Genomic DNA, 12,946 nt, shown 5'->3' with positions numbered 1-12,946 from the left:
ACAAGGGAATAGAAACACATGTAACTGAATAAATGCAGGAAAGTTAAAGCCGCATTTTGGAACATACCAGGCAACGCAATATCATCATGTGAGACAAGCAAGAGGCTGACTCCACTGAAAGGTTCACCTGATGCACATTAGGAGTGTGCAAAAATACTGAAATATCAATATATCCTAACGTTTAATGTGATGATACAGTAATGATGTCAGGGGCTGCTGTATCGATATATTGCCAAGAATATTTTTTGGTATATTTTATTAAATTATTTTGTTACAGCTACAGTTTTGTTGTTTCTTCACTGAAAAGAAACTCGTTTATGTGACAAATTTGATATTTTCACTGTTTTGTTGATTAAAATGTTTGTGTTTCATATGAACTTTACACAAGAAGTGGTTTAACAAAGACTTTTAGCATCACAGCCATGATTTAGTCATTTTAGTTATTTTTTAATTGAACCGTTTCAAGTTGATTTGAAATATATCAAATCGAAAGCTCACTGTATCGAGATATTTATCGTATTGGTAACTTCTTAATGATACGCAGCCCTGTGGGTGAAGGTTCACTTTTGGTTTGTTACCACTGTAGTAGTAGTTTAATATCTTAGTACCATATTTTCCGAGCTATTAGTCGTGCTCTTAAGCCTCTAACCCCATCAAAAAATGCCCGCCCACCCCGCAAGCCAGAGCGCCCTATACACGAATCCACTCGGGTGTCCCAGCACGACTCCAGTAAACTACAAAGCCGCACCACCTGCAGAACACACAAACACACACGGAGCAGACAGCGACCGCGCAGCGAAAAACACCCACAGCCACACTCATCACTACCACGCCCACGAGGAACGGAACGGAGGAACGAATTGAAAAAGGGAGCGCAATGTGCCACTTTGTGCACTAGACACAACTGAAGAACTGAGTCACTGCGAACACGCCGACAATCCAGCGGTCCCAGACAGCACCCTCCCTACACGCCACAACTGAACAAAGCCCAGAGTCGCCGTGAATGCCACAAATAAAACCACTGACCCATCCAACTGTTGTTTCCTTTAAAGTCCCACGCAGTTTATTTGTGAAAAAAGTTTGAAAATAGACCATTTAATGACAATGCGCCTTATAATCCAGAGTGCTCCATAGTGCAGAAAATACAGTAGTAATACTTAGTAGTCGTATATTAAATTTGTAATAATTTAATATATTGTAGGTCAATAATTTAAAAAAACATTAAAAATCTTCCTTTGCTACGGCGTATGGAGAGAGAGGAGGGACTTGGGAGGGTTTTATTTGTTTTTGTATTTATTTTGTTTGTCTGCCTTTTCAGCCATAAGATTATGCATTTCCAAAAGTGATACTGACATTGTTGTTCCTTTTACCTAAAAATTTGAAGACACAATGTACGAATGTGTTGTAATTTGCTGTTATGGATTGCATCATAATTTCACGTAAATCCACAGTGACCGAGCACGAGGCTGAATATCTTACGGTGACAGCTACAACCGGTCCAGTGGCCCTCAGAGCTCTGACACGTCTCCACTCCAACCACACCCTCCACACACACACACACACGCACACATGCACTACACTCACTACTTTTGACATTTTATATATATGCAGAAGACTTCAAATATATGAGTTAAGATGTATGGAATTATGTAGCTACTCAATATCCGTTTTAATATTTTATAACCAAATCCTCAAATTATGTGTGTAAAATGTAAAAACTAATAAGAAAAAAAAAAAAATGAATGATTGAATACTGATTATTAATTAACAGTAGCTCACACATCACAGTCCTCCTCTGTTCCTGCCCTCTTCCTTTCCCTGCTCCTCTTCCCCTCTCCCCCTCTTCCTCTGTTCCTGTCCTCCACCCGCTCTTTTCCTCCTCCTCTTCTGCACCTGCTCCTGCCCTATTGTCCTCCTCTGCTCGACCTTCTTTTCCTCCTCCCCTGCACCTGTCCTACTACTCCTCTGCACCAGCCCCCTTCTTCCTCCCCCTCTCCTCTGCTCCTGCCCGATTCTCCCCCCCTTTTCCTCCTCCTCATCTATTCTACTACACCAGCCCCATTCCTGCCCTATTCCACCTCTCTAGACCTTCTTTTTCTCCTCCTTTCTTCTGCTCCTGCCCTATTCTTCTCACTTCATCCTCCTCTTCACCTGCCCTTCTGTTCCTCTTCTGTATCTGCCCTCCTCCTCTTTCTCCTCCTCTGCACCTGCCTTACTCCTTCCACCATCCTCTGCTCCAGACCTTCTTTTCCTCCTCCTCTCTTCATTCTCCTCTGCTCCAGATCGTCATCTTTTCCTCCTCTCCTCTGTTCCTGCCCTATTCTCCTCCTCTCTTCATCCTCCTCTTCTGTATCTGGCTTTCTCCTCTTTTCTCTGCTCTTCATCTTCTTCATCTGCTCCTCTACACCTGCCCACTTCCTCTTCCTGCTCTATTCTCCTCCTCCTCTCTTCATCCTCCTCCGCTCCAGAATGTCGTCTTTTCCTCCTCTCCGCTGTACCTGCCCTCCTCCTCTGCACCCGCCCTTCTCCTCCTCCTCCGTTCCTGCCCTAATCACCTCCTCTGCTTCTGCCCTCTTCCTTTCTCTGCTCTTCTTCCCCTCCGCCTCTGCTCCACTACACCTGCCCTATTTGCCTCCTCTCTTCATCCTCCACTGCACTTGCCCTGCTCTTCCTCGTCTGTATCTGCCCTTCTCCTCTTTTCTCTGCTCCTCTGCTCCTGCCCCCCTTCCTACTCCTCCTCCTCTGCTCCAAATTCCTCATGATCTTTTGCCTGTGTGTGAGAGATAAGCGAGTTCAGCATTATTACAGACAGAGGCATGTGGCCACAGACAGACAGAGACAGCGGAGTCATGTGAGCGCCGCTTGAGACGGGGAAGTCCTCCCTGTGACCTCCTGTAGTCCAACTTTTCAGACGATGACATGTCCTAGTTAAATCCTGCCAAATTTGTGGAAAAAAGCCAAAGAGCTGTGTCAAATTTGGTTGTATATAGAAACATTGGAACTGAAGTATTACAGATACATTAAAACAAATATGAATTCTGTTTAGACTCATCAAAAGTGGTGAATAATATAATTAAAAATATAGTAATTTTCTTAGAGCCTAAAATTTCAACTTAGATTTTAGGATATATTTATTTAGACAGTTGGACTGCCATAACTCAAATTGCGATTTCAACTTAACTGTAATTAATCTTGCAGTTTTAATCTAGTACACCAGCTTTACGTTGCTTTTTAAAGAGGTATTTACAACCATCTACTTCTTCTGAACGAACACAATCCACCTGTCACTCACTCAGAAAAAGAAAAGTGGGTGGAGAAAAGTAGGACAGCATGTGCCAAAGTTTGAGCATTAAGGAACTCAAACTCAGCCATAAAGAAAAATGTAAACAGCAAAACAAGATTGGAGTTCGTTCAAGCTAGAGTTGATGAAAATCAGATGCCAAACTGATACTCATTTGAGCTGGTATCGATACTAAAAAAGTCACATTCACAGGACCGAAATGAACACAGACACAGATGTTGAAAATCACATTGTATTTTCTAAAAAGAGTATTTTTTGTATTGAGTATTGAGGGTATACATGCATCCTGAATTTTGGATTTCCGGTCATTACGCAATTCATACTGGGAAGGAGCCGCCGAAAAAGTGAGCATCAAACCTCCATGTTTGTTTTCCCAGTGGGATGTGTTTATTCTCAAAGCCGATCTTTCCAAGTCTTTTGAACCATATCACTTTTGTTTCTGGTTCGGATATTGTCATATTTTTTTTATGGGATTCGGACATCGTAATTGTGTGGTTGTTGAATCCTAACAGTGGAAAACGGCTCGAGAAACAGGCTTCTGAAGTTTGCGAACTCCATAACTACAAAAGTGAATCAGATGTGTGTGACTCAAACCTCCGTTCAAACTGTTTCCCTTCCCAGCGGAATTGAAAAATAGTGAAAGGTGAAGGTGATGGGCAGGATTAATCCACAGGAAGGACCAAAAAGGAAACCTTTGGCTGCCTAAATTATCCCGAGTTTGCAGCGAACATTTTGTATGTGGAGCGCCATCAAAGCAAAATCCCAATCCCTCACTCAACCTCGGTTATGAATTTAAAAAGTCAGCGGCAAAGCGAAAGGCACCAGCTGTTCACCAAGAAACACCTTCCACTGCAAAGAGACCAAGACCTGATGTTGTTGTAAAACCACAAGAACAAGAAAGTGCAGCTCAGTCTGTTTGTCTTCTGCACCTCTCGCTTAACACACAGGATTTTGTTTTGTTGGCGCTTCACATACAAAATTTTTGCAGCAAACTTGGGATGTTATCTTAGGCAGACAAAGGTTTCCTTGTTCATCCTTCCTGTGGATCAATCCTGCCCATCGCCTTCACCTTTCACCATTTTTCAATTCCGTTGGAAAGGTAAACAGTTTGAACAGAGGTTTGCAGTCACACATATCTGATTCACTTTTGCATTCATGGGGTTCTCAAACTTCCGAAGCCCATTCCTCAAGCCATTTTCCGCTGTTAGGACATCCAACAACCACACAATTACAATGTCCGAATCCCAAATCTAAAATATGACAATATAAGAAACCAGAAACAAAAGTGATATGGTCCAAAAAGACTTGAAAAGATCGACTTTGTCAATAGACGCATCCCAATGGGAAATCAAACATGGCGGTTTGATGCTCACTTTTTCGGAAAATCGTTCCCAGTATGCATTCCGCGATGACCGGAAGTCTGAGATTCATGATGCATGTATTGGTACTATAAAACAAAATGCATTAAAGCAAATTAACTTGTAATTTGATATATTGTGACAGCATACGATATTATTATGAGACTTTTCACGATACGATATCATATTTCAATTATTGTTACACCCCAATTACCTACCACCAAAAAAAAAAACAGAAACGGGGATGTCCCAGTTTTTTATTTTGAAATTTCAATCACTGCAGAATAAAACACTCGCCTTTAAATAGTTTTACCAGCTCCAAATTGCTCCAAACTGTCTTTCTTTCACCATTTGTCGATGTCAAATTCTTAACCCACAACGTGACAGAAAAATAAAAAGCATAAACATTAAAATAACGCCGATCTGTGCTTGTTTTGTACGTGTCATGAAGTTTGTGGGAGAGGAGACACTCGATCCGCCCTCATCCTTTAGCCTCGCTGTCACTGTCACTTTTACGGCCTGTCCTAACGACTCTACTACTGTTATTTATTCACGAAAAACACTCCAGATCACGATTAAACACGCTGACACGGGCTCACGTTAACTCGCGCCAACTTAATCCGCGATATCGTGCGGGGTAATGTTGTTGTCGCGGGTAAAGTGCGTTGTTTTCGATGCTAGGCTAACTCGGGAGCTAGGCTAACGTTACCTTGACCAGGCTCCATGGCGTCGCTTTTAGTGCGAATAAAAGTGCGGATCTGGCAGAGGCGGGAGTCGGATCGTGCGCGGGCAGGCGGCGGGTCGTTCGTGGGCCTCGGGGGTCCGCTGTGCCGGTGTGTTTTGTCCGCTGAGAGGTGCAGGAGGAGCCCGGGGAAGTGGAAGTGTGAGCGCAGAGATCCAAAACAGCCACGGCTCAGAGCGGCTCCTTCTGCGGGAGGAGAGCGACCGTAGACCGGCACTGAAGAAGCACTGAGGCCCTCCTCCGGTCAGTATCGAAACTGCATAAACACTTAGATTTAGACAAACTTTTATTGATTCACAAGGGAAATTATTTAGACACAAAAGCTCACACATCACAATATAATATAATAACAAGGAATAAAAATATATAAACGGTAATACAATTTGTTTCACAGCTTTCTTTGTTCATGGATTTTTACCTGACTCTGTGTTAACTGTGTTGCTAGTCCCTGTCATTAAAGATAAAATTGGGAAAGTTGGCAGTTCTGACAATTACAGACCTATAGCTTTGGCCAGCATAGTGTCAAAAAATATTGAAGTAATCCTGCTGGACAGGATCTCACAATTTATTAAATCTACAGACAACCAGTTTAGGTTTAAGGCTCTGCTGGGCACACATATGTGTGTGTATGCTCTTAAAGAGATTATTGATAAATACAAGAGGCAGAATTCATCAGCTTTTATGTGTTTTTTAGATGCATCCAAAGCATTTGACAGGGTGAATCACCGGAAACTATTTATGAAGATGATTCAAAAGGGTGTACCCAAATACATTGTGTATTTTTTGATGTACTGGTATGCAGAGCAGACAATGCGGATGGGGAAACAGTGTGTCTGCCCAATTTAGGGTCAGCAGTGGGGTCAGACGGGGGGATTCTGTCCCCAGTTTTATTTAATTTGTATTTAGATGAATTGTCAATAAAGTTTAGAACATCTAAAACTGGTTGTGCGACTGGAAATTTTGTTGTGAATCATTTAATGTGCAGATGATTTGATTGTTTTCAGTCCAAGCACCGCTGTTCTCCAGCAGCTCCTCAACATCTGTTCAGCTTACGGTGTGGAGCATGACATAAAATATATTGCAACCAAGACTGTGGTCATGATCTGTAGGACCAAAGAATATAAGCACATGAGATTTCCTGACTTTTCCTGTCAAATGTTGTGTTGTCTGTTACAACAAAAATTAAATATCTGGGGCAGATCATCACCGTGGACATGACAGATGATGATGATGATGATGATGTATAGACAGTGTAGGACGCTCTATGCTCAGGTAAATCCTCTTATGTGTAAGTTTGGTTCTTGTACAAATTATGTAAAGTTGTTACTATTTAAATCTTATTGTACACTGTTGTACACAGCTCACCTCTGGACTAATTATAAAAAAGCGAGTTTGCAAAGACTGCAGGTGGCCTACAGTGACGCTTTATGGAGCTTTTGAGGAGCCACGATGGACGAGTGAGACTGAAATGTTTGTTACTGCACGAGTGAACACTTTGCAAACTGCACTAAGAATTTTAATGTACAGTTTTATCTGCAGACTGAACAAATCAGACAATGAAATAATAATGTCATTCACAAATCTGAGATTCAGTGCAATATGATATCAGTCCAGTATGTGGAGACACTGGTGTGGTCATCTTTTAAAAACATAAATGTTTATTGTTTTGTATTGTCACTGTCCTTGTCTGTTTTTAAAAAGGACCATGAGTCCAGAATAAAGATGATGATGATAATGATGAATATGTTTTATGTGGCCTTGGTCCAGCAGGGGACTAAGGATAGAAATGAGCTTTGGCTGCAATCCTGCATATTTGCAAGTACACATTTGTCTCTTACGTTATCCTGTCTTTTAATGTGCATTGTCCCTTAATAAATAAATACAAATACAAATACAGGTCTGTCCTACAAAAGACCTTAACTTGCCAAAGTGTGAAACGGACAAAAATGACTTCAGAGTTTCTTTTATGTCCAGACAAAAATTTGCCAACTAGCTGCTATAATTATAAAGAAATATAGTGCAAATAACAAACAACTGCGAGACAATTTTTTTCAGTTTTAGAATTTTACAAGCACATAAGGTTTATATTTTGTCTTTAAAAAAAAAATTGACAACATGAAAATAATTGAAAAAAACTTTATTGTTGAAAGGTACACAGCAGTTCAATAGGCCTGATTCAGTCACATTGTGGAAAAAACAAAAATCATATTAAGCAAATAATTTCGTGTCTGAACTTACAAAAGAACCACTGTAATGTTACTGTAATAAATTCACTTTTTTTTTTTTCAGATAGAGGACCAGCACTTCAAAAGTGAATTAAAATCTAAAAGAAAACCAAAGTGTGAACAAAACAAAAAGTGTAACTTTTCTGGAGGGACGTCTCCCAGTTATCCTTTTCCAAGACAATGTTATTATTTTGCCAGGAATGTTGGACAGTATTAGCCTGATTCATTAGCCAGTTTCACTTTGTGGAAAACGTGTGACCTCACAACATTAGGATTTGTTCGCTCGACAGTAGGCAGGTACTTTTTTTATTTAACCAATTGCTGTTATTTGGTCGTGATGTCTGTACTGCTCCACTAACGGGACTAACTGGTATATTAATCTTTTCCCAAATCCTGTAGGAAGAAGGACAATAACGTCTTTCCCCTTGATAAAATTCACCAAACATTCTCTTTGTTGCGGCTTTAAATCTTCGATCTCGGGAATCGTTGCCAACACAGAATATGGCTCTTCTCTGATTGGCTGGTGCCCGGACTCACACTTCCGTGGTTTTTGCGAACCATGTAGTGTATTCTGATTCCTGACCTAGTCGCTGGAGAGAAATTAAATTGAGCAGAAGCATTAGGTGGCACCAGTGTGGCTAGTACAGTATTGCATTAAAATATACCTTTTACATTTAATCAATCATAGGGGTTTTATTCTTAAATTTTCCTAATTTTATTCCAGTTCCTCCTAATTGTGAGTGGGTTTGCTTCTCCACAGATCTGGCCTGTAAACTGATGGCTGGAGATGCCACATTGTGGGTCACCAAAGAAAATTTCTATTCTGTCAACTGGACAAAAGACTTCGATTCGCTGTGGGTATCAATAACATTTCCGTGGAGACGAGTAGGAGACAGATGCCCCTCTAGAAAAGTTAGTGCACTTTTAACAAAACAGAATCTACTCTTGCACAGCAAAAGAGGACATGGGCTGTGGTTTGGGGACAGTGAACATGTAGGTGCCACGATGATGTAACTTATTATTATCATTTTTGATGTCATGGTAGAAGTAGCAAACATGGTCTGTTATTTTTAGTATGCACAAGTAAATGCACAAAACCTGCTCTGAAACTACACACACTCCTATTTATTCTCTAAGTCTATGTGCATAATATCATAGAAATATTTGTCTTTTCAACTACCACAAGAGTCTAGGTTTATAAACTAAAGAACTTCTCAGTACCATTTTTAGTTTAGTCTCTATATCATTTTTATTCTTAACACATTTCCGTGGCATTCAGCCCCATCCAGGCCTCAGACCGGACTTCAAACCCCAGTTCAGACCACAGGGCCCAGTCTGGACCCTATCCCGGACTGTTTGGGTTTGTCTGGGTTTCTCTGGGGTTTCTCTGGGTCTCTGGGGTCTCTCTGGGTCTCTCTGGGTTTTCTCTGGGTCTCTCTGGGGTCTCTCTGGGTCTCTCTGGGTCTCTCTGGGTCTCTCTGGGTTTCTCTGGGTCTCTCTGGGTTTCTCTGGGGTTTCTCTGGGTTTCTCTGGGTCTCTCTGGGTTTCTCTGGGTCTCTCTGGGTTTCACTGGGGTTTCTCTGGGTTTCTCTGGGTCTCTCTGGGTTTCACTGGGGTCTCTCTGGGTCTCTTGGGGGCTCTCTGTCTTCACTGGCTCTTGTGCAGACGGTTGAGCCAGGAGAAGTAAAACATGGGACGTTGAGGAGGAGGAGGAGCGTCAGGGCTGGACTCTGGTTCAGTCTGTGACAAACAGAGGAGAGTCTCACACACCAGAGAGAGGGAATCAGACACATTTACTTGATTTAATTCTTAGAAAAGTAGTTTTGTTATTCCACTCTATGTTACTGCTTGAGCAACACTGTAGCTTCATCTTACCTTTTTACTGCTGACTCTGTTATTATCTCTTATCTGGAAATGCCACAATCTTTATGACATTTTCATTTGTTCAGATGAATCATTAATGATGTTCTCAATGTGAGAGTGGGTTTAATTATTAATACTAAACAATCACACAGCACTGGCCATGTGCTCTGTGATTGTTTTCAATGAGCAGTAAATGAATCAAATGTAAAACATTTTATAAATAAAGTTTGACTGTATGTTCTGGTATCATTTTTTTCACTCTGAATTCAGAATATGTATTGAATATTTAATTGCAATTCTATCTAAAAACATGTTTTTCAGTGTTAAAAAAAAAGTTTAAAAAAAATTTAATTTGCAAGCATTCAAAATCTGATGAAAATGATTCTCTTGCATTAGTAGTATTTTTTTCACTCCTCATGCAGCCACAAGGTGTCAGTGCAGACAGGTGCACACCCGTCTATAAATGTTTCTAAAAGTCTGTGTGATTTGAGTTCAGTGCTGTGTGTGGGCAGCTCCGTGTGGATCTGGACATGCAGCAGTGACAGGTGCAGCAGTGACAGGTGCAGCCCCGTGTACCTGGACATGCAGCAGTGACAGGTGCAGCTCCTGTACTGTGGGATTATAAGAGAATGTAGCGGCCGATGTAGATCCAGAACCTCTGCAGGATGACGAGGAACGCCAGAAGGTAGAAGACAAGAGTGATCGCCTGCACGGAGGGAGGGAAGGAGGGAGGAGAGAGGGAAGGAGAGAGGGAGAGAGGGGAAGCAAAGAGGACAGAGGTGTGAGGGAGAGAGGAAGGTATAGAGAGAGGGATGGAGAGAGGGAAGGAACAGAGAGAGAACAGGAAGGAGGAGAGAGAAAGGAGGAGAGAGAGAAAGGGAGGGAGGGAACAAGGAGGACAGAGGTGTGAGGGAGAGATGGGACAGAGAGAGAGAGGGAATGGTGAGGCATGATATGACTTAATGAAAACACATAAAGCGAAACAGAAACACGGATTATGAAAAGAAATATAGCTTTTGTTATTTAGCAGCTTCCTCTCAAAGCGATAAACCCCATTTTCTCTAGTCTCCATGGCGATAAGACACTTTTGTTGCCATAGACTAAAAGAAAAGATCAACATCAACCCCTCCCTTAAACACACGTACACTACATTCATACTGGGCAGTGTCGGAGAAGTGGCTTACCTAACGACACAACAGAGTGCACTTGGTCTGAGCGAGACACATTCGAATTTCTTAAAGCGTTGCCAAAGTGCCTGTAATTTTTATTTATTTATTTATTTTTTGTCAGATGCCCTTCCTTTTTCAACCAACCTCATCACTGTTGACTATACATGCATCCCGAATTTCAGAGCCAATCTTTTCAAGTCTTTTGAACCATATCGCTTTTGTTTCTGGTTCTGATATTGTCATATTTTAGTCACGGGATTTGGACATCGTAATTGTGTGGTTGTTGGATCCTAACAGCGGAAAACAACTCGAGAAATGGGCTTCGGAAGTTTGCGAACTCCATATCTGCAAAAGGGAATCAGATCTGTGTGACTGCAAAACTCTGTCCAAACCGTTTCCCTTCCCAGATCTCAGAAGCTCAGCAGGGCTGGGCCTGGGTAGTACTTGGATGGGAGACACTGGGAATTCCAGGTGCCACAGTGGGACGCTAGTGTCAAAAACTGTCATTGTGTCCTTAGGCAAGACACTTCACCCACATTGCCTAATATGAAAGTGGTGTGTACGCGAGTGATGGTGGTCGCAGGGGCCGATGGTGCAGATGAGTGTTGAGTGATTGAATAATGAACTGTAAAGCGTCTTTGGTTATCTTTAAAGGTGCTATATAAATGCAATGATTAATTAATTAGTATTTATAAACAGGAAGGACTAAAAAGGAAGGATCGTGATTTTGCTTTGTTGGCGCTCGATGACCAGATGTCCGAAATTCAGGATGCATGTATTCCCTAGGACATAATAACAGTTTCTTTGGCCAAGACTTGAACTTGTTACCCGTTGGTTAAAGGGTTAAAGCTCAACTAATGCAACACTGTCATCCCTGTAATCACCTCATTTCAATGATAAAGCTTCTACTTTGCTTGGAGTGTACAAAATTCACAGTAAAATACCAAATAATAGCCTGGTTTCAATTAACTGCTGGGTCCTTTTAAACACCAGGTGCAGGTTTATATTTCAATAAATAAACGCCGGTTCCAAATAAACGTCGAGTCTAATCCAGTCTCGTCCAGCAGTGGTTTTGTCTGCTGCCGAGGAGCATTTCAAGTTTTTTGTGCTTTATTTAACCAAGATCTGATGATTAGAGCAGCGACACCACAGAGAGTCTGATGTTTACAGCAACACAGGAGCAGTATGACTTCAGGTCAGTCCTGCCGACACCAGACTGGTCATGTGACTGAATGGATAGGTTCTATTCTCTGCGCTGTGTCCGATCAGCCTCAGCTTCAGTGAAAAAGTGGAGAAACAGATCTAGATTCACGTTGCTGTGAAATCACGATTTTGAAGTAACATAAATAAAAATGGCACAGCATATCGAGCAGGAAATGGAAGGAGTTTTTAGGAGTTTTGGTGATATTCAGGTTGGCGGTTCGGAGGAAGCAGCGATGTGATCGTAGCTGCTGCAGCATAAGAGGAAAGTTGTGGCAAAGGGACAAGGCGGCAGAAATCGTATCCACAAGGTCGGCAAATTAGTCGCTAGGCCATTGTATAACAAATAAAAACTGTAAATTATATGTATATTATATTATATTTTTGTGAGGAAGGAATGAATCACCTGCCCCAAATTGTCGTCTGGTCTTAAATAAATACAGTCAGGAATCAAAATACACTACAGTCTTGATGGTTTGCAAGAACCTCAGAAGTTCTAGATCGCACACCGACCAATCAGTGAAGAGCTGTGAAGACGTCAAACTCGTGGCTTCTGTCTGGGTCCCTTTTGTGGAACAGCACAACAGTAAACAAAGTGTCGAGATGGATGTAGACGAAGACATATATTCTGTGTTGGCAATGATTCCCAAGATCGAGGAATTAAAGCCGGAACAAAGAGAATGTTTGGTGAATTTTATCAAAGGGAAAGACGTTATTGCCCTTCTTCCTTCAGGATTTGGCACATTACATACATCACAACCAAACAACAGCGATTGGTTAAATAAAAAAAGGACCTGCCTACTGTCAAGCGAACGAATACTAATGCTGCGAGGTCACACAGTTTCTAAAAAGTGAAACCGGCTCATGAATCAGACTGGGTTTGTTAAGCGATTGAAACACATAAACGCCCCGGTTATTATTTGGTATTTTACGGCAACTTATGTATCTTGGTATCAATCGTTGTTTTTATTGACCTTGTACTTGTCTCCATGGAGATAGTAAAGCTTAATGCCAAACTCTGAAACATTCCAGGCAAGCAATCACATCTCCACGATGAAAACCACCATGTTGATAATTAAATGTAAATG

At 41.5% G+C, this 12,946-nt stretch overlaps 2 protein-coding genes across 9 annotated transcripts in view; both read right to left on the bottom strand.

Annotated features, from left to right (window-relative positions):
• tpd52l2b (tpd52 like 2b) overlaps positions 1-5,600 on the bottom strand; it is a 42,279-nt gene extending 36,679 nt beyond the window's left edge. For 2 of the 4 annotated variants that reach the window (XM_055166394.1, XM_055166395.1), the window contains exon 1: positions 5,369-5,600. In XM_055166394.1, the coding sequence (XP_055022369.1) occupies positions 5,369-5,384 (16 nt within the window). In that variant the 5' untranslated portion in view covers positions 5,385-5,600. The remainder of the gene's footprint in view (positions 1-5,368) is intronic. The other 2 variants (XM_020940807.2, XM_055166393.1) reach the window with 2 other exon arrangements.
• Positions 5,601-7,523: 1,923 nt separating this feature from the next.
• LOC110174722 (tripartite motif-containing protein 54-like) overlaps positions 7,524-12,946 on the bottom strand; it is a 30,688-nt gene continuing 25,265 nt past the window's right edge. For 4 of the 5 annotated variants that reach the window (XM_055166448.1, XM_055166449.1, XM_055166452.1 and 1 more), the window contains one exon: positions 10,066-10,195. Coding sequence is in view for 1 of the 5 variants with exons in the window: in XM_055166450.1 (XP_055022425.1) it covers positions 10,109-10,195 (87 nt within the window). In the remaining 4 variants the exon portion in view is untranslated. Of the gene's footprint in view, positions 9,367-10,065; positions 10,196-12,946 lie in introns of those variants that run through there. The other variant, XM_055166450.1, reaches the window with a different exon arrangement.

Source organism: Boleophthalmus pectinirostris, unplaced genomic scaffold (genome assembly GCF_026225935.1).
Source record: "Boleophthalmus pectinirostris isolate CB_2022bp ecotype Guang Dong unplaced genomic scaffold, ASM2622593v1 HiC_scaffold_8, whole genome shotgun sequence".
Taxonomy (NCBI): domain Eukaryota; kingdom Metazoa; phylum Chordata; class Actinopteri; order Gobiiformes; family Gobiidae; genus Boleophthalmus; species Boleophthalmus pectinirostris.
This window is presented reverse-complemented; position numbering and strand designations above follow the sequence as displayed.